The sequence below is a fragment of the Phycodurus eques genome, chromosome 13, assembly GCF_024500275.1.
Source record: "Phycodurus eques isolate BA_2022a chromosome 13, UOR_Pequ_1.1, whole genome shotgun sequence".
Lineage (NCBI taxonomy): Eukaryota > Metazoa > Chordata > Actinopteri > Syngnathiformes > Syngnathidae > Phycodurus > Phycodurus eques.
Genome location: NC_084537.1, coordinates 13,641,493 through 13,663,694, shown reverse-complemented (window position 1 = coordinate 13,663,694; position 22,202 = coordinate 13,641,493). Strand labels below are relative to the sequence as shown.

Sequence of the window (22,202 nt, the reverse complement as noted above, 5' to 3'; positions counted from 1 at the left end):
TTTCCATTTGGCAATTGTAGCCATTTTACTTCGAAACCTAACTCAATGTTTCCATGATTAAATGTTCTATTTTACTCACTCTCTCTTGAGCCTGTTGTTAAACAGTATATGACCATAACTGCATCATATCACAAAAGCTTTTCCTCTCTTCTCTTTACAATGTGCAGTCAATACATCGGCCCCCAAGGGAGATCACGTCTAACATTCTTGCATTAAGGCCTAATGCGCTCAGACAGCATCTAGCCCCCTCTTGTGATGTAAAAAGTAACCGCAGAACCACCAAAAACTGCTGCCTCTTAACTGGTGTCTGTTTTTGTCATTTAGATAAGATAAAATGATTCTCACAACTATCGCTATCATAATATTCGTTTTAAAACATCAAGATGTACAAACAGAATGCTCAGTGTGTGAATGTGAATCCGTGGATTGGCACTGGAGGATATACTTAAATGTAAAAGCAACATTATAGCAGTAAATTATATATTTACATTTAATAGCAGTACTCCAAAGATTGATGGTTATTATCACAGAAGTATTTTAACAACTGCAAAAACTCAGGAGGCAGGCAAATGGCTCAGTTCTGGCTGAGATCAGGCCCGCATCTCTACTCTAACAACAGGAAAGAGCTGAAGTCAGCGTTCAGCCAAAGTCACGTAAATACTTTACATACATCTTATTCACAGCATTGGCACAGAAGGAAAAAAATAATAATAAAAATAAAACCCTCACACTTAAATTCCTTGCTGTTTTTGGGAAAGAACCCTCTGCTCCCAAATCAAACAGTGTACAGCAGGGGGATTATTTACAATATTCACAAATGTTACAGTTCTGGAATTGCAAAAAAAAGAAAACAAAAAAAAGAAGGAAAGTCATTGTGCTCTTATCTATTACTGCACAGCATAATTCCAATACAAATATTGTCTCCCTCGGGATGCTAACAAATATATTCAAGATCCTTCACTATGGCAGTTGATTGGCAAACAGACGACCACTCGACTAAAAAACGTGATGACAAATATGACACAAAGAATGACATGCCATACATAATCCCTCACATCATTTTAGTCCATTTACATCGTTACATTCTGCACCCACAGTTTGTGTCATTTTCATAGCATGTGTATAATCATAAAGCTCATTGACAATGTATCTGTATACATATTTACAGTACAATATAGTTATTGTATGACCTTTAAATACCATTGCTTGCATCATTGCAAATGCACATCAACAGTACAGGCCCACATGTAACAGAAAAACATTCAGCAGGTAAGGTCAAAGGCATATATCTCACATGTAGCATACTGCAATAAGTACGATTTTAGTCAGCAGTGGGAGCACTGCTGTCTAAAATGGTCATCATGGCACCTTAACACAAGTTTTTTTTTTTTTTTTTTGCTTCTGTAAACAGGCATCAGTAAAACATGCCTAAGAAAAGTTTGGCACACATGGGATGAAAAGACACTGGTGAAATGAGATTGTTGACAATTTCAATCTGTTACTGCAGTTTAATAATAGCTAACTAATAATCATCCTGTCATGAGGTTTGCAGTTCATGAATCAGAACTAAAGACAAATAATAATAATAAATAAAGGGAACTCTTAAATCACACAACCCAGCTCTTATTGAATGATTATATCACGTAATTTGATGAAAACAATATGACATAAATCCAGATCATGAACCAATTGAAGACTGGATCGAGAATCCTACCCGAAAGCAAAAATGGAAAGATTTAATCAGCAGCTCATCCCACTTTTGTAAATTTCCTCCAGACAACTCAAAATGTGGTTCACTAGTGTTTATGTCTGGGCATGTTCCTGATAAGATGACAGATGATTTCCCCTGGGAGTTCCCTACCAGGTTAATTCTAAGATCCTGGACAGTCTGTTAAGAGTCGTGGATGTAATGATACGGTACATTACGTCCTACAAGTGCTCGACTGAACTCAGGCGTAGGGAACCGGTGGGACAGTCAAAAGTGCGACTGACACTTAATCAGGTTAGTTTGTATGGTCTCCTCCACTTCTACTGTTAACTTTCAACTATCTCCTCCATGCTCTTGACACAGAAAACCTCCTGGCCAGATGGATAGTCATGTGGAGCTTGAGCAACTTCTGTGGGCTGCAGATAGTGCCTCATGCTACAACGTTTGGGGAAAAAAAGGCTCAACAAGAACAAAAAGGAAATGGTTTGTGGCCACCACCGGTAAAACCATTCCTCAGTCTCTCCTTGCACCTGTTATCAATTTGCACTCCAGCAGATGAAATTGATTCACAATCACAATTTCTTCCCAACTGGACAAGCTCCATATTCCAGAATTGTGACAGACGTGGAGTGATACCAAGATGATTGCATGTTCCCTTGATTTATTTTTGTGCTGTGTACTTCGTCGACAGCCTCTGAAAGAACCGGTGAAATTAATCTAAACCTCTCTGATTCAATTCAAAATGAAAATTGTAGACTCTAGGAGGATTTATTATGACTGAATTGCAGCTTTGGTGTACTTAACAAACAGACAGGTCAGTATTTTTATTTTACATTCATAGTAATAATGTCATGATTTTATTGTTTGCGTTCAAGTTCTAACTTAACCTTAGTATGTACAGGTACATATAAACCATAGTACTGGTGCACACATTAAGATCACCCAAAGTAAATCCGCTTTATCAAAGCATTCTTAAGACAGATTTTGCGTATCTCATCTTCATCTTTTTGGACAGCATCAATCTCCATGCTGTACTGATATAAATGCTGACTCTTTCATGAGACTTGACATATTGATGGTATAGAATTTATGGCCCCAGATTCCTGCTGGGGACATTTCCATTACCCCCTTTTGGCATTGGGGTTTCCTTCACTGCCTCTGTAACTGTCACTTTGTTCTGCATCACCCTTGTGGGCTTTCCAGGGAAATTCTTACCCATTAAACCTGGACTGTGTTCAATAATGTGGCATGAATGAATATGTGTATGTCCCAGTTACGTCGGTTACACGTTTGTCCCCGTCTTGCTTCCTGCTGAGTCCAGTGTTTTGGTGCAAACCTTTCTAGACATCCTTGTGGAATTATTGGTCATTAAGGAGTACATGGATCGGATGGGATGAAAAGAGCAATGGGCGACTAATATGGCGACAACATCATTACACAGAGCATGCGGCTGGCAGGGATAGTGCTGACATTTCAGTTCTGCTTCCCTCTCTCCAACGAATTATGATTCTGCATCGCTATGAGACAGGCTAGACTATTGGAGGCATTTAACACACATGCCGTGCCGCCTGTATACACTGAGCACTAAATAACCACAGTCACGACTTAAATGTATAAGTGCGGTGAAAGAGGAAGCAGATGCAGGTTCTCCTTTGCCTTCCTGTTTATGGTCAGCGACAATTTCAGTTTTTGACGTCTGATGAGTCACCATCAGACGTCAAAAAGTGACACCATGTTACCGATTACATATGGGCGTAATAATCGATAGTAACTGAACAAAAACCTGAAGTTGAGCTATATCCGTGAATTCTGCTCAATACAACACTGACATCCATACAGGAGTTTCAAAACACCCAGAAAGATTTTCCCCTGAAAAAGTGACACATAATCAATTCATTGATTGCTGATTTTACCTATAGTGAAGTTAATTTAGTCAAAGGCCCATCATTATTACTGGAACATAACATGGACAAAAGAATTGGGACAACCCGCTATTATTACAGGAAGTGAAAATGAAAGAAAATATAGTTTGTCTGCCTTTGCAGCTATACTTGCTTAGCTAAGACTTTGGAGTGTGTCTGTGGCATACCTTGATTTGTGCCAGTGGTGGACACCGACCTACATTTATGACCTAAATTCTAAGATTCGTTCCATGAAACTGTGTTAATTTATTCCCAACAGTCTATTCTCTTCATTTTGTAGCGTTACTCTTGGTGTGTGTTTGTGGATGTTAGATTTTGTTTTGTCCAATCAGATTTCAGGTATGTTCACACTGCAGGTCACTTCTGATTTTCTTGGTCCCAATGTGACATGTAGAAGATTTTAAACAGTTCAATTCCGATTTCATATTTCATATCCGACTCAGGCCTCTTTCATATGTAGATATAAATCGGATATTTCTCTGATGCAAGTGTGCTGTGGACGTGCAGGTCACATTCATCCGACCTATACGTCATCAAAAAGCGACAATTGTTAAAAAAAAAAAAGCTACGCCACAAAAGGAATGGCAGACAAAGGTAAACAGTGGCAAAAAGAAGATGCTTTAGAAAAAATACATATTAAAAAAATATTGGCTCTGGTTGCACAAAATCCTTGGCACAAATGCGTCATGACTAGACCTCCACGAGGGGTCATATTTACTTCCGTAAACACGGTGCCTCGTGTTTGTGTGCATGCACAATTTAACGTCCTGTTTCACAAAGTCATTCCGTCCACAGCAGCCGTTGCATTTGTTTTTGTAAAGTGAACAACTATATAATAAGATTGGATTAAACAAAACATCCGAATTGGGCATCATGCCCTGTAGTGTGAACGTAGCCTATGTATTGTCATGTCAGTCTAATCTGCCCAGGGCCTTTAGAATCAGTAGAGCCAGCCCATGTAATTTTAACTTTATTTTCAATGGGACTGTTTCTTAAACTAGCGTATTTTCACGACCATAATGCGCACTCAAAAGTCTTACATTGTCTCCAAAATGGACGGTACGCCTTATAATGCGGCGCGCCTTATGTGTGCACCGAGTTCCAAAATCGGTAAATGTTATTGTGTGACTTTAATGAGCGCTCCGCTTGACTGACTGGGTGCATTTCCTCCCGACAGGCTGCTTATAAAGAGGATAGGCGGACGTGACTGAGGACAGCATGCAGATGTTAAAGGGCGAAGGGTACGCCCCCAGTAGGTATATAGTATGTGCATTGTGCAAAACAACATCGGTTTGGACCCCAGAAAAGAAGAGACACGCTTACGAAGCACAGTTTAAACTGAAAGCTATCAGTTACGCGGGGGAACATGGGAATCGAGCAGCCGCGAGAGAATTCAAGATCAACGAATCCATGGTTCGCAAATGGAGGAAGCAGGAAAACGAGCTTCGCCAAGTCAAGAAGACGAAGCTGAGTTTCCGTGGAAACAAGGCGAGGTGGCCTGAGTTGGAAGACCAACTCGAGCAATGGATTAATGATCAAAGAACAGCTGTGAGAAGCATCATTGCTGAACAGCCCCCCGGCAACGAGACTGACTCGGACAATGACGAGAGGGAACCCGGCATGTTTGATGGAGAACTTGCCCAGCTGTTCATTTCGGATACAGAAGATGAGGACTTTGATGGATTTGTGGAGGAGGATTGATCAAAAAATAACGTGAGTACATTGTTAAATACTTCAATAAAATACAACCGAACTCAGTTTTGCTCCCGCTGCCTTTTAAAAAACATTGTTTTAGTGTGCATGCATGCTACCGTATGCTTTAAGCTAGCGTATGTTTTACCATGCCTGCGCCCAACCATACGGTGCGCCTTATGTATGTGTTAAAGACAGAAATAGACCCCGTAACTGAGACTGGGCCTTTTAATATGGTGTGCCTTATGGCCGTGAAAATACGGTCATAATATTTCAAAACTATCCTCACAGGGCCAGCTGGTTGGCCCACAATAATGTCATTATTTTTCCGTCCTCTGATTGGTTGGACGGCGTAAAAACTTGTTACAGCCAACTTCGACTAGCAAAACACATCTGCACACATTAATATATTTAATAATCAGCATCACTCGTGAACATGAGGTTTTATTTTAACGTTTTGTTTAAATGTTTTGTCATGTTTTAGATGAATATTGATTGTGAACTGCTCCAGATGGTGTACGTGGTACAGTTGCATGCTGTTATATCGCGTTTTTGTATTGTATTGATGGTTCCTATAATTGTGATGTGATAGTGTGATATTAAGAGGTGGATTAAGTTCCCAACTGAAGTTCCGGGTACCAAATGCATGTCCCACCACCTATTTGTGCACTGGGGCACAGCTCTTCCCTAAACTGTTCCCACAAAGTTGGAAATACAGTCCAAAATGTCTTGGCCAAATGAAGAATTAAGCTTCAGGGAAGAACTAATCTCGACTGATTGAACAATGATGTGTGCCCCAAGACTTTTATCCATTTAGTTTTTCTGTGAGGCAAAGAGCATCCCAGTATTTGCTAGTTTGCTGCATGCACGGCAGCCTCTAAGTGCCTTCCTTCCTTCCTTTCTTTCTTCTTGTGCCCTCTGCCTGCAGCCTTGTAAGAGAGTTTGGCAGGCGAGGCAGCTCTGCAATGCAGACACAGCAACAACCTCTGTCCATCTGACCAATTAGTGCGAGCCAGCAAAAGATTGGCAGGCGCAGCAGCCAGTCGTAACGAGATCCTCGTCATTGGGGTATACTGGAGGGTGGAGAGAGGGGGTTGCCTGAGACAGAGGGCTTGAATGACAATGAACAAAAAAGGTCCACAGACGAGAGGGGGAGGGGTGTGGATCAGGGTAAAGACATGGATAGGTGCCCATGTAGGCCCTTTATTTCCTCAGCAGTCACTGGCCAGCCTGAGTCCTGTCATTGCAGTTCTTCTTACTCATCAAATGGCTGAGGTCCATCAGCTCCCCCAGTTCTCCCCGCTCCAAAGCCCCCCTCAGCAGGGCCCTGGTGAGCACAGGGGTGTGCTGTTGGGACATGTATGTCTGACCGCTGGGGACAGCCATTGAGGGAGGGGGCAAGGGGACGGGCACCATGGCGTGGCTGCTGAGGATGTAGCCTTCTGGGGCCGGCCAGCGCAAGGGCAGAGGCTCGCTGCACTCCGCGGGCGCGCTGGGCGCAGAGACCACCCTCCGACGCTCAGGTGAGTCCTGAGGCGTCATGGGGTACACGTATTCCCCCGCGGACTTTCTTTGGGGGGCTTTGGGCGTCCCCTTTCCTCCTTTCTCCTGCCTGCTCAAGCAGACGTAGTGCTGTCGGGGGGTGTCGCTCCCCCGGCCCTCGCCGCCGTGCCGACTGCCGCCCCCCTGCTGGAACAGTCTGGTGGTCAGATAAACTGAGGGAGGTATTCGACAGGGGGAGCCCAGACCCACGGAGCCGCCCCCCAAGTAGGTCTGGCTGGTGTCCCATCCTCCGGAGTTGGAGTCAGACAGACGCAGTCCTCTGCGTTTCTGCTGTGGTGTGTGCTCCGGTGTGGGGAGGAAACTGGGGTCAAGCTCTCCGGATTTGACCCACCCATTGGGCATCACGAATAGGGTCTCCCCGCCCTGAGTGCAGGTGCGCTCCCCGCCTCCCTGCCGCGTCACGCTGAGCACAGAGCCGCCCATTCCGCCGGCGTCACTTAATAAGCCTCTTTCACGCCGCTGGATAGATGACTGAGTGGTGTTGCCATGGCGGCGGTTGCTGGGCTTGTGGGCCATGATCCAGCACACGGCGAGGCCTGAGAGCGCCGCCCCGATGGTGAACGCCGACACGGCGGAAGCCACGAGGAGATTGAGGGAGACGAGACTCTCTGGTTCGATGAGCAGACTCTGCTGCAGGATACCTAAAGAGGAAGAAACTTTGTTAGGATGAGATGTATAAAGCTGGTTTCCCAACCTTTATAGCGCCATGGGATATATTTTACATACAAAAAAATCCACCGAACAAAAATGTCACAAAAAGTGTATTGACTCTCGACTTTCAAGTGCCGCAGCTTATCAGTGTTTTAAGTCACGAACCATTGCTTGGTTGATTTATTTACTTTGTGTTGCAAGACAAAAACAAGGTAGGCTCCACTTCAATTAAATGAAAAAAAAAGTGACTTTAATGGTCTCACATGTAGGCAAGGAGAGCCACAATCACTAAAGCTCTTTCAGCCATTATTGAACGGGACAAACATTCAAATGCAAAATTAGGACACTAGAACTAAAAAAAACTAAAACTACGACACCACTAGAAAACTAAATTAAACTACTAGAACAAATTAAAGAGAGGAAAGAACCTACCAGAACTAAAATAGGAACACTCGCAAGGAGCGCCCACACGCCCACACTGAATTTACCTGCCAACCAAACTCCAGCTCTTGATGTTACTCACGAGGCCACGCCCCTTAAAGACACGCATCAACACACAAATACTACAGTATGTACAGTAATTACACTTTATTACACCAGTTTTCTTGACATTCTCTTTTAATGTTTCTTTTTTTTTACGTTTCTGTCTGTATTTAAAAAATGAAAAAATTTCAGGGGCTCGAACAAATTAATGGCATTTCAGTTCATTTCTATGGGAAAAACTGATATACCAAAAAAAAAGAAAAGAAAAAAAGACAGGGCTATGAGTAAATTGAGTTACAGGCTTAAGTCCATCCATCCATTTTCTACCGCTTAACCGAGGTCGGGGCACGGGGGCAGTAGCTTTAGCAGGGACGCCCAGACTTCCCTCTCCCCAGCCACTTCATCCAGCTCTTCCGGGGTATCCCGAGGCGTTCCTAGGCCAGCCAAAGGATGTAGTCTCTCCAGCGTGTCCCTCTCCTCCCGGTTGGACGTGCCCGGAACACCTCACCAGGGAGGCGTCCGAGAGGCATCCGAATCAGATGCCCCAGCCACCTCATCTGGCTCCTCTCGATGTGGAGGAGCAGCGGCTCTACTCTGAGATCCTCCCGGATGACCAAGCTTCTCACCCTATCTCTAAGGGAGATCCCGGACACCCTGCGGAGGAACTCATTTCGGCCGCTTGTATCCGGGATCTTGTTCTTTTGGTCACAACCCACAGCTCGTGACCATAGGTGAGGGTAGGAACGTAGATCGACCGCTTGTTCTCAGTAGGATCTCAGGTTAGCTGGGGCTTATCCCTGCTGACTTTGGCGAGAGGCGTGGTAAACCATAGCTTGTCGCCAGTCAATGACCTAGGGACAATTTCGAGTCTTCAATTAACCATACATGCATGTTTATGGAATGTGGAAGGAAGCTGGAGTTGACACGTGGGTTCAGTTCCCAATCATAGGGGCATGAATGGTTGTTCATCTATGTGCCCTGTGATTGACTGGCAACCAGTCCAGGGTGCAGTCTGCCTTTCGCCTGAAGGCAGCTGAGATAGTCCCCAGATCCCTGTGACCCTGAACAGGAGAAGCGATAGAAAATGGATGGATGAGAATACAAAGCTACTAGTCTGTAATGTGTACACGGGAAAACAATTTTCTTCTCATTGTGAGCTTTAATGTACCCTGACAAGTCAATACCTCCACTCCAAACTGCCGTTCATTTTCGTTGCAGAACTATTAGGCGAGATGATGTACAACTTGTATATAACTCAACAACTTCTCTCCAGTGTGGCCTTGGGGCTCTCCAGGCTTCCAAAAATTTCAGAGAAGCCTGCACTTGCCATCAAACAAGGCTCAGACCGAAAGCAACACACAGACGCCTATTTTTCTTCTCTCCACTCCTCATTCTTTCCATTGTGCAGCCTAGTCAGAGATTCTCTCCATACAACATACCGTGACTTCAGTGTTTCCACCCAGCTCTAATCACTCCCATCTGCACCAACAACGGTGAATGCTGGTCCCAAGCTCGGGAGTCACTGTGCTATCAGTTTTCCAGAGCGGTGGGGAATGCTGAAGCCCGCGTATCAGAGTTAAATAAAATGAATGTGCTGAATGCTTGAGAGAAGCTCCTTTAAACCTTTAAGTTCTGACCTAATGACATTGCACATGCCCCCGCCAAAAAAGGGAAAATACTTAAGCTTCTGTAGAAAAGGCTTTTTAATTTCCACTGTGGGAATTCCAGACTAAAGCTGGATGAGTCTCTCTCTCTCTCTCTCTCTCTCTCTCTCGCTCTCAAATCAGTCTCTTCATTTAAATACAATTCCTCTGTTAGATTCAGAACAAAGCTTTTAATGCTGTCAGAGGTTGCATTGATGTTGTTGCTCCTTGTGCAGTCTAGTGTTGGCAGGTACATCTCTTTCACAATGTCCCTAATTAAACTGTCACACTAGGACACTTTTGACCTAAAGCAAGTCAGAGTGAACTAAAAAAACAACAACAAAAAAACAATCCCAGCTGTACACACCAATCAGCTCTGACAATGACATCACAAACATCAACGGCTGGTGTCAGGGTTGAATAGATCTTGCTGAGCAGGGAGTGAGAGTTGTATTATACATGACATTACATTGGTGCATGTAATGATTTTAATTACAAAAACATGTCATGAATAGTTTCTAGCTCCACCAAAAAACAAGAAATAAGCAGTGGGAGGGTGTAATGATTGAATGAGCCACTAGGCGGAGACTTCCATTAGCCAGGTGGATGCAGCCAAAGACATCAAATATACACAGACCCCGCCTCGAGTGAGTTGGCCCGTTGGTGGGATATGTCAGCGTTTCTGCCATATTGGATGTGGCACGTCTGCCTTGTAAAGTCAATGAATTGAATTTTATAAAGCGCTTTTCAACAACGTGCACAAAATTAATGCCTCTCATTCACCTATTCGCACACACACACACACACACACACACACACGTATATAATATATACATAATATATTTGGAAAACGGGAACTAAAAACAGCGCATGAAAAAAAATAATGATCATAAATGGTTAGTCATTAGATAGGTAAGCAACTAATGTATTATTTTTCTAATGTTTTCACGAGTGTTTACAGCTAACCAATTTATGGTATGTAACACAGTTACTGTGATGACAAAGATCCATCCATCCATCCATTCTCTTAACCGTTCATCCTCACTGGGGTCGCAGGTGTGCTGGCGCTTATTCCAGCTGACTCTGTGCCAGAGGCGGGGTACACCCTGAACTGGTCGACAGCCAATCACAGGGCACATAAAAACAACCAAGCATTCTCACTCACATTCACACCTACGTGCAATTTAGAGTCTTCAATTAACCTACCATGCATGTTTTTGGGATGTGGGAGGAAACTGGAGTACACGGAGAAAGCCCATGCAGGCATGGAGAGAACATGCAAACAACACACACATCATCCACCGTGTCGCCTATGACAAATATTGAAATATTAACTTTAATAATTTAATTTGTGTCAAGAACAGCCACATCCTGAAATTTGGCTTTAAAAAAAGCTCTAACGTTTAACTGATTTTGATTAAGCATTTTGATATTCAGTGACATACAATATATCAATTTAACCATTAACAATGGTTCCACTCCCAGTTGAAGTGGAATTTAAACATAAAACAAAGAGAATTACAGGTTGTGTATTTAACCAAATCACATTAACTTTGTGGGGGACATATTTTGCCAAACCAACGTTTTCTAGTATTTGGGATGTAATATATGTCTTTATGTGAAATATGAATTAAAATCGTCCACGCATTCCTGAGTTCCAGACGTTTTTCTGTCAAGAGATCAGGTAATTCAAATTTCTTGAGCTTATCTACGTCACTAGCAAAGCTCTCCGCCTTCCCTTTCTGCTCCTGAGCCAGCGCTTTCAACATAACAAACACGTGTGGTCTGTGGGATGAGAAAGAAAAGCCCAAGGGGGTGACCACCTACTGTCGTCAAGTGCTCGCCACACTGCCTCAGCTTGCTTCGCCAGAATAGCATCCTCCCACAAAACCTGAATATACCAGGCCAACTCCCATGCATGAAATGTTCCCCGCCCCACTTGGGGTCTTGTCCAACTGGCCCATGAATCGTGGCCACTGCGTTTGCTAAGTCCTCATTTGGCACGGAATACCATCCCCGCATATCGCATTTCGGCCCAGAAAAGTTACCGTAGCAGGACTTGCTCGGTACAGGGAAGCCATGGACAGGAGAAACCCCTGAGGTAAGTGTGTGTAACGCATTTTATTAGCTCTCACAAGTGGGTCTTCCACACAGAGAAAAGGGGGAGGTATTAGCCAATTATGGACAAAGCGGATATAAAAGTGGGTCAAACAGAAATAGTTGTCAGAGGGGCCTTTTGTGGACACTCGTATGAAATAACCAAGGTGTTTTTAAAAAAAATGAAATTGACACTTTTATACTAAGTCCATGTTAGTGAGTCACTCTATGGAGGTCTAAATAGCCAAAATACAGGACCTTTCATGCTACCACACGATGCAAAACATCATAGATGGGATAATGAAACTAGTATAGATGTTGCGGTATTTAACAACCATTAAACAACATATATTTGAACAGAAACAGTAGCCACACATGCAGACAGAGTGTATAACAATACACACAGGCATATATTCTTTATCTGCAAAAAACGATTAATATTATTGCTGCTTTGTCATCAAATCTACATATAGTAAGTCTGTACAGTATGTTTCATACTGCCCCTGGTGGCCAAGGTCCACAATGCCAATTGAATTATCATTATGCACAAACTGGTTATTTCATTACATTCTATGACATTTGTGATTACGCTATGTTTTTAAGTACAATACTGTAGAGGTGTTTTGTTGGTGTTTTTTTGGGGTCCTGTAATGTATTAATGGCATTTCCATTCATTTCAGTGGAGGGAAGATGGTTTAAGATCAGAGTGTTTTGAGTTACAAGGGTGGTCACGAAACGATTAAACGTTTGCTAAACACACACAAAGCAAGCATCAAGTTGAAGTTGCTGCCACCTACCATCACAGTCTCCTAAATGGGAAGTGGTGTTTCCATATTCTACATCTTGTTGAAAAGGGAGCCTGTAATCACAGAGAAATCACACATTAGCATAGCAATCCTCTATGTTTCATAAGAGGGATAACAAAATCCCAAAAAGTCACGTAATCTTTAGTAACAGAATGCTAAAAAAAAAAAAAAAAACATGCTATGAAGCATTATACCTCTTTGTACATCTGGTGTAAATTGGGACTTTTGTGGAGAGTAATTAATGAAGCAGCTTTCCCACATATTGATAGGTCACTTGCTGTAAAAGGATATGCTGTTGATACTCGAATTGATTTTCTTCTGTGCTCCCTGCCCAGAAGGAGGGCAGATGTCACGGTCAGCTGAGCATGTGGTGACAGAAGAGTTTTCAGAACAAAAGGAATTATCTGTTTTGTTTTTTATTATTTTGCTACAAGAGCTGATACATGCTGAATACAAGGGGCTGATACATGCTGAATAATATTTCAATAATAATATAAACCGGGAGATAAGTTTATGGTAATCAAAATTCATGCTTTTATTGTGCAGCGGGAGAACTTGATGCAAGCACTAATAAATATTTTAATCAAAATTCATGTTGTTGTGCTGTGGGAGAACCTGATTAAAGCATTATTCGTAAATAAATAAATCTACTTTTCACAGAATAAATTTCCCATTTTTATCGCTCTTCTTTTATGTATCCAACTTTGAATAATTCCAAAACCTCTCAGCTAAACTTCCTAGCGAAATTTACCATAAATCTTACGACCCCTTGCAAATTTATTCATGAAGATGAAATAATCACTAATGTCAAACTTGATGGAAGTTGCACAGTTGCCTCTTGTTTCATCAGTGTATGATTACAACAGTGGTGTGCTTATGTAAAAAAAAATAATAATAATCAAATTATACCTTTTACAGTAAAACTATTAGAATCATTCAACCACATAAATAACATCTTTAATAATCAATCTTTACCCTAAATACAACAAATGCATAGTGGTGCACAAGTAAGTCACAGCGTTGCCTGCATATCAGAAAATATTCTTCTGCGTTTATGTGTTGCTCTTACCTGGTTCCTGGTCTAAGGAAGGAGCAAGTGCTGCCTCTGGTCCAGCCACAGTATGGATCCCTAGAGGCGAGGCAACTCCTGTGTGCAAACACATAATCAAAAATGTAACAAAGGTGATCCGATTCTGCTTACTCCCTGTTGGAAAACGATGGAAAATGGACCAAAACACAGGACCTGCAAACATGGCTATAAAAGTAACAATGTAGCAGTTAATCTGCTTGGCTACACACTTCTCAAATGTCAAATATGACCCAGTTGATTAAAAGGTCAGACTGGAAACACGTCATCTGTTTTTTGTCATATTTGTAATGTGAGAAGTTAAGTGTTTTCTTAGCTTTGTCTGTATTATTCTACATATTGAAACCAAATAAATTGCTAGTGTGGGAATTGGGTTCATAGTATGTGAAGTTATGTATCCAATCTTGGTATTCATTATGTATGCATTAAAAGTGTACCTTTAGAAGCATAACAATGATCAATTTTGACTTCCAGTAATGTAGTTTTAACAGTATGTTTATTTGTCTTGTTGTAATTTATAACTGGCCAGCATTATACTGGAAGGTGTTTAAAACCAAAATAATACGTAAACTGTTAAAGTCATAACTCTGACAATGTTTATCAAAAGATATGAGCGTTATGTATTATGTAAGTGTCTGATGACCCTCATTCTAAAAAGCGAAGAAGGTTTGAAGGAACGAAAAACACAAGTTAACTTGTATGGCTTACTTCATGCAGCGGGAGTACAGGTGGCAACGAGATGTGGGCACACGGACCAGGCAGGATGGGAAGGCCAGCAGCAGGGTGTGGCTGATGCGGTCCAACGTCAAAGACAAGAGCTGGCGAGCCTGAGGTGAGTCCTCACCACATCTGAAGAGACAAAAATGAGAGGGAGGAGGTGAAAATATCCACAGCTGGGTCACATAGGAAGTTGGATTATGCATGGTACGCCTTTACGATTAGTAGTCCTAAAGCACAGGTCTCAAACTCAAGACCTGGGGGGCAGATCCGGTCCACCATATTATTTTGTTTATAAAGCGAATCATGTGCATCTACTACGGTGTTAACGACCAACGATTTTTTTTGTAATCGCCTATGAAGTGAAGAAAATCGAGTCAAAGTTGATTAATTGATGATATTTTTTCAGCACATAGTTGTTGTCCGTGCTTTATTGGACATAACGTTGTTGCTACGAAGATTAGTCAACTTCAAGCTGGAGTAAAGTCGACTCATTGACAAGTCGAATGTCAGTTCAACATCTAGTGTCTGACTGCCGTGGATGTTTGGATTCGTCAACTGGAATCCAGTTTACTACCACCAATAAACATACAATATTTGTCAAGTACGTTATTCAAAGGGTAGGCATGGAAGAGGGTCTGGCCCAGCTTGTCTGTGAAATTCAGGTTTGTAAACCACTGAAATGACGAACAGGTCCCTGTAGATGCTTTGGATTAGAGGTCATCAAAGCTTTTGATAAAGATAAAGAATTGAGGGTGAATCTCGGCTTGTCACGTCGATTGCGTGAGAGAGAACTGCCAACCAGAAGTCAGACAAGTTTAGGCGCCTCGCACTTGAACAGAGTATGTGTAGGTACCCTATAAAGAAAGTATGTGTTGCGATAGTTAGCGGAACGTTTATGTCACGATAGTGAGAAAAGATGGCGCAGTTCAAGGAGTGAATGGCAAATGGCATGTGAAAAAGCCACACTATCGCCATACACTCAGCCTTGCTTGTTTATCTGTAAATAAATTATTTTCCCGTCAAAATCCCTTTCTCAATCTTGTTGATGTTGTTTTATACAGTTGTTTGAGCTGTCCCAAAGGCAAAGAATATTAGCATCCAAGTCACTGTTTTGCTTAACATGCTTCTTTTCATAAAAAGCTATTTTTCTCCACCAGTATTGTGGGTGAAATCATACCATCGACTGCTGATTACTAAAAGATGGAAAAACCTAGAAACAAACGTGTTTTCAGGTGAAAGAAAAGAGTCTACTCTTTCTTTTGGTAGAGTCGGTGTTAATATTGTCACAGAACACAATATTCTGTTGGACTTGAAAAATCAGTCAAAATGCTCTAAAACGGCTGGCAAAATGTGGAACTTGGCCCTGAAAACGTCTGGCAGCCAATGATACTGCAAGCATTTTTGTTCCCAAATGTCTTTTTTTTAAATTTTTTTTTTTTTTTATAAAGAGATTACATAACTGTTGAACAAACTACTTTTCCTGACTTCTGATTTCAAAAGTAGTTATCTATCAATTTGTTGTACACATGTAATAATATAATGGGATGATAACAAAGATAGCTGGGATAGGGTCCAGCACGCCCGTGACCCTAGTGAGGGTAAGCGGTACAGAAAATGGATGGATGGATGGTTTCACAGTCATAATTGCTTCTCTGAAGGATACTATAACTAAAATGTAGCCCGCAACAAAAAAGGTTTGAAATCCTAAAAATGTAACTAAAAGTGTATTTAAGCTTGAAGTGGTAAATATAATGGTGCAGTGGGGAGTAGCAGATCATATTAAAAAATGTTGAAGCCTTTGTTTCTAAAATAGAAGCGATCCATGAGATATGATGGATCACTATGCCAAGGGGCGTCATCGATCGGATATCAAGGACAAAAATCTCTTTACTCCAACTCACCTCTCAGGGTTGAAACCCTCTACCTCCTCCAAGAACACACTGCTGTGGGACATTGAATCCCCACTGGGAATCATTAGAAACTTGAGAATTGTCCCTCGGGTCGAGCCCAGGAATAAAACTGTGCGGTTCCTATAGGGCCCGGCTTCTGTGTCCACCACCATAGCTGTCAGCTGGTAGCTGCAAAGACATATCGGCTGTGAAAACACATTTACTCTAAGCGGCTCAATAAAATCTATTTTCTTCCCCCTGTGCCACTTAAAGCTTAAATTTTTCATGACATAAAAGTTCTTTAACTAGAAAGCATTCTGTCACAGTACCGTCCCATAGTCTTGACTACCCAGGGTCTGTGCCCCAGCAGCGGTACTGTCTCATCCATCAGAGGGTGGGTTTTCACAAAGTTTAACACCTCGTCCGGTAGCGTAGTGGAGGAACTAAATCGGGATCCTTGGACTGAACATCCTCCGGGTCTGGAAAAAGAAAGACAGAATACAAGAAGATCTACGCAAGTCCTGTCTGCTTATACTGGTACTAGTATACCTGGGTTTAGGAACTGCCTCTTCTGGTACCGGAGTCCAAATGGACTCAGGGGATTTCTGTTCCTTGAAGCGTCCCTCGAAGGCGTGAGCAAGCTGCTGCATGTCAAACACACACACGGCGGAACCAGGAATGCTGCCGGATGCAGAGAAAAGAATGTGCAATAAGGAATGGAAACAAGTCCTGGGTGTATACTGTATGTGCAGTGGCGGGCCGTACATTTGGTACTTCGTCCTTCAGTGGGCACTTACTCAACTTAATCCACCTCTTGATACTATTAATCATTATCACCTTGCAATAATAGAAACCATCAATATTATATGCATCCATCTTCTGAGCCGCTTATCCTCACTAGGGTCGCGGGCATGCTGGTGCCTATACCAGTTATCATTGGGCAGGAGGCGGGGTACACCCTGAACTGGTTGCCAGCCAATCGCAGGGCACACTCACATTCACACCTACGGGCAATTTAGAGTTGTCAACCATACATATTTTTGGGATGTGGGAGGAAACCGGAGTGCCCGGAGAAAACCCTCACAGGCACAGGGAGAACATGCAAACTCCACACAGGCGGGGCCGGGGATTGAACACCGGTCCTCAGAACTGTCAGGCAGACACTCTAACCAGTCGACCACCCTGCCGCCATCAATATTGTACAAAATTGCAATATAACAGCACGCAACTGTGCCACGTACGTTATCCGGAGCAGTTCAAAATCTATATTTATCTATATTTTACTAATATGACAAAAACAAATAACAAATTAATAAAATACATCAGTCACTCGTAGATGCTGATTATTTAAATGTATTAATGTTTGCAGATTGCTACAGATGTGTTTTTCTGCAAACCCCAATTCCAATGACGTTGTGACATTGTGTAAAACGTAAATAAAAAGGCTTTGCAAATCACTGTATTCTGTTTTTATTTACATTTACACAATGTCCCAACTTCATTGGAATTTTGGTTTGTAGTCGGAAGTTGGCTGCAACAAATTTTGTCTAGCCAACCAATCAGGGGAGAGGAAAGTGCTGATGTCATCGAGGGGGAGTGTTCTAGCCAAGTGAGGGTGATTTTGAAATCTGATTGTTTAAAGAAACCATCGCATTGCTAATACAGTGGTCCCTTAAGATACTGGTGACCCGACTTTTCGAGATGCTGTTGGGCCAATTTCTTGCTTTGACTTGCAAACAAAAATTTGAGATACGAGTGCTGTAGGTGGAAGTGAACGTAACTCAGTTCAGAACAATCAGCAGTTAGGCAAACTGAACAAAATAGAGAATTACAGATTGTGTATTTAAAACGACCACATGCCTTAAAGTCTGCTATCTTAATGCTTCATGGGAAATGCCATAGATGGGGTAATGAATAACATCACTGTTGCGGTGTTATAACCCTTTCAGCAACGGGTATTTGAACACAAATGTTGGGGCAACACATGTAGACATATATATACCAATACTCATAGGCATATATTCTTTATCATTTGCGAAGAACGACTAATACGTAGGAGCTAAGACCAGCTGCGCGTACATTATTTCGATATGTCTGCATTACACTGTCCCCCAGTGGCCAAGATGCACACACCAGAAGGAGCAGAACAATGTCCATTGAATTGAAGCAAAAAATGCGGCAAAAACTGTTTTATTTCTTTACATTCTATTTAATTATGTCATTGATGTACATTTTTATACAGTACAGTATTACATAAACCTTCTTGATTGCCCACCGCTGTATGTGTGTGGGTGTCTTATTACCTGTTTTGGGGTGTAGAGAAAAGGCCCAAGATGACGTCCCGCCCATGCATGCGAATGATACCGCTTGTGGCGTGGAGGAGGTTAAAGTAGAAGTGCGAGTCTCCCGGGACGGAACAATTGAGCCGAGCCTTCAGGAAGGTGGTCCACTGTTTCTCGAGGACGCGCTGAGAGCCGCCGAGGTCGGATTTACACACACGAGCCACACGGGACACCATTACCTGGAATAACATAGCAGAGCACAGTCCAATTGGGAGATATTATAATAAATGGAGAGATGTCTGAATAATGTAACTGGGAAGATACATGAATCGAGAAACAACCTTTTCCAGATGGTGAAACTCCATGGCCATTTCTCTGAAGAAGAAATAAATATGAGACCTCCACTCCATGGCGCTTACAAAGTAGGGCTCTACATGGGAATATTAGCAGAAAAAAAAAAAAAACTTTGAGGAAATCACACATACACAATTTAAGCCAGCGGCAACACACCATAGTCAGTCACATCAGGACAGTCGGCTTCTGTCCACCGACCTGCTCATTGACTATTCATATCCTGTTTAATTTATCGTCACGGATTAAAGAATGGACATGAATCATCATTACTTCATCCAAACAGTGACCTGCTGGAGACTTGTTTTCCCCTCTATATAAAAACAGGCTTGACTTTGAGCCTTATTAAGGCTGTGAACTGAAGAGTCCAATAACTTCAATACATCACTCTGTCTGTGCATGGTCCACTTAAAAATAATTGTGTGTGAAGCACATGATTTAGTCGCCGAGAATATGTGGACAAAAAGTATTGAAACCCCTAACTATTGATCTGAGAATGTGGTATTGGTCCTCTTTGCCATTAAAGTAGTTTCCACTCTTCTGGGAATACTTTCAACAAAATGTTTGGGTGTGTCTATAGGAATTTTTGTTCAATGATCCAGAAGAATACGAGCCTGAGAGAAGGCCTGTTGGCTCACATTCTGTGTCGTAGTTCATCCCAAAGGTGTTTGATAGGATTCTCCCACAGCAGACTAACCAAAACATGCCTATATGGATTTTTGCTCCATGCACTGGGGCACCAACTTGTTCCCAGAAAGTTGGAAACGTCCAGTTGTCCAAAAGGTCTTAACAAGATGAATAAACATTATTGTGTCGAATTAATTACTAAAATGGTGTATCTGTAATTCAAGTATTTGACAGTTTCATTTTCTGAAACTAGGACGATGCAATAAGCACTTTTGAATAGTTTATGTGACATTTGTGTGTGTTTAGGGGACATTTCTTGTGTGTCTGTTCCGATAAGCTACCTCGGAACCATTTGGAGTCGTGCTTGACCGTGCGGAGGGCGGGGCTGTCGCCGAGGCTGCGGTAGATCACAGCATCGATGTTCCATGGAACCGCCCGGGCCCTTGAAAGACTGCCCTTTCTCGCACATATCCTCCCCCAGCTATCCCTCTACTCTATTTCCTCTCTCCTTTCCTCCTCTCAATTCTCCCCCCCCTACCTCCCCCCACCTCCTCTCCCAAGTGCGAGACATGTAGACATCCCTCTAAAAGTCCGAGACACACACTCCTCTTTCTCCTTTCACTCCATTCCCCTCCCCCCTATCTCCCTATTCCACACCCCTCCCCCCTATCACCTCACTCCAGTATCCCCACCCCGCCGCTCTCCTATCCCCTTCATTCCCATTCGCCTTCACCCATATCCTCTCTCTTCCCTCCCCCGCTCCTACTTCCTTCTCTCTCCCTCTCCCCCCTCCTCTCCCCTCTCCTCTCCCTCTCCCTTTTACACTACCCTCTCCCCTTTCTCCCCTCTATTCTATCCCCCCCCACCATCTCCCCCCCCCCCTTTCCTCTCTTCACCTACCCCCTCACCCCCCTCATCTCCTATATCCAAATCCCATACTCCCTATACCCTATGTTGCAGCGAGCTCGTGTACCACGCAGCTGACCCGGCGTACCCAAGCCAGAGTGGTGGCTCACTCCCGCCATATCTCTATAAGATCATACAACGTGACTAATCCGCTACACTATCGCTATCCACCGACAGCCCTCCCTCCCTTATGTTCTCTGTCCCACAGTCACAGCACATGGCAGCTGTCTCCGTTACCGGTACTTCACTTGAGTATGTATTTTTCTGATGAAGCTTTACTCATTACCGTTGTTGAAATAAACACATAGGGCACGTTGAAGTTAATAAGTAGTTCTCTCTTCAACTTAACTCCCCCCTTTTGGGGGTCACTCAATCCCCAAACCAAATGAAAATGTCCCAATACGAGAAGACTGTAAAGTCCAGACTTGGTTGACGATGTAGGTAGAGTGCACTTGCATGAATGGAGTTCTGATATTCCCGATGAATCTGGGTTGGGGGCAATTCTCCTGGCGAAAGAACTCATTCTTAACTTTGACTCAGTTACGTTGACTCAGATCAAAATAAACCACTCTGGTACGAAACGTGATTGCTGTCTGCCCCCAAAACATTTATCTGTACTTTTTCATTATTACTTTGTCAAAATAGGATTGTTTGTTTTTTTTAACCTCCACAGATGACGACATGACGTAAAAAAAGATGTGGAGAGAAGTCAAAGCAACAGTGGTTGAGATCTTGATTGATTGAGATGGAAACAAGGAGAGCAGCATCATGTGAAGAATGTGAATAAGGGAGCATTAACGATGATGATGCAACCGATTCGGAAGAGCAAGACCTTCCCCATCCATCACTTTATTTAAGGGAATTGTTTGATATTGGTGGTTACAAGAAAGATTTGTGGTGAATGCCTTGTCTTGTGTCAGCCTAAAAACCACCAGCTTCTGGTGTTCAAAATTGTCTGTCTACTCTGAAAAAACACATACATGTAAGGTGTATCTTTGTTTTTTATTGTTTTTTTAAACGGATTTAGCAGCTACAAAGCTGTTGAAATGTATCCAGCTGCCTATGCAGGACTTTATCAGTTCAGTCCTGATTATCTTGTCAGAATTTAGCTTGCAGCAAAGATGAGGTCAGTGATATATTTTTTCTTCTCAGTTTGAGCGCTATAAAAGTTAATAAAAGAGAAACAGTTTATTTTCTCGTGGGCCAAGATATCAATTGACAGTATTATGGTATTATAATACGGTATTATATATAATTGACAGTAAAAATTTAATTGTCCTTTTATAACTAGTACATTTCAGAGTCTGTACCTCTTTATTTTTACTTAATGTGCTGAATCAGTACTTTTGCCGACAGGCTTTTTCTTACTCAAGTACTGTGAGTAGGCTGTGAGTACTTTTGCCACCACTGGTAAAACAATAATGGTGGAGCGTAAAGAACAAATCTTAAAAAGAATCCTGAGAGGAAATAACACTCTCAGCCACACTCTGTAGCTGTCTTCAAGGTGGAGGCTGTTGATGGAGTCGAAATTAATGAGGCGACTAGGGAAGCTGAAACCCGACATGTCTAACCTCTGTGATTTTACAACACTATTAAAAAGACTTGAAGGAGCAGTGGAGCAAAATTAAACTTTGAACGTGTGTAGAGACAGCTTGGAAAGCATGTGTATAGTGGGGATCAAACCAGCCTTTTAACGGAGAGACAACTACACTGCCACCTGTGCCAAGTCATAAGGATAAAGAAGATGGATTAATGAGGAAGCCATGCAATTTTTT

The 22,202-nt window shown here is 42.5% G+C and overlaps 1 protein-coding gene across 1 annotated transcript in view; it reads right to left on the bottom strand.

Moving 5' to 3' along the window:
- Positions 1-268: 268 nt before the first annotated feature.
- The window catches only part of LOC133411732 (semaphorin-6B-like), a 49,940-nt gene continuing 28,006 nt past the window's right edge, over positions 269-22,202 (bottom strand). The window contains exons 7-16 of the mRNA XM_061694395.1: positions 19,863-19,977; positions 18,885-18,973; positions 18,565-18,782; positions 16,811-16,942; positions 16,591-16,740; positions 16,274-16,450; positions 14,361-14,501; positions 13,635-13,712; positions 12,557-12,618; positions 269-7,526 (exon numbers count right to left, since the gene is read on the bottom strand). Of these exons, the coding sequence (XP_061550379.1) occupies positions 6,541-7,526; positions 12,557-12,618; positions 13,635-13,712; positions 14,361-14,501; positions 16,274-16,450; positions 16,591-16,740; positions 16,811-16,942; positions 18,565-18,782; positions 18,885-18,973; positions 19,863-19,977 (2,148 nt within the window). The 3' untranslated portion in view covers positions 269-6,540. The remainder of the gene's footprint in view (positions 7,527-12,556; positions 12,619-13,634; positions 13,713-14,360; positions 14,502-16,273; positions 16,451-16,590; positions 16,741-16,810; positions 16,943-18,564; positions 18,783-18,884; positions 18,974-19,862; positions 19,978-22,202) is intronic.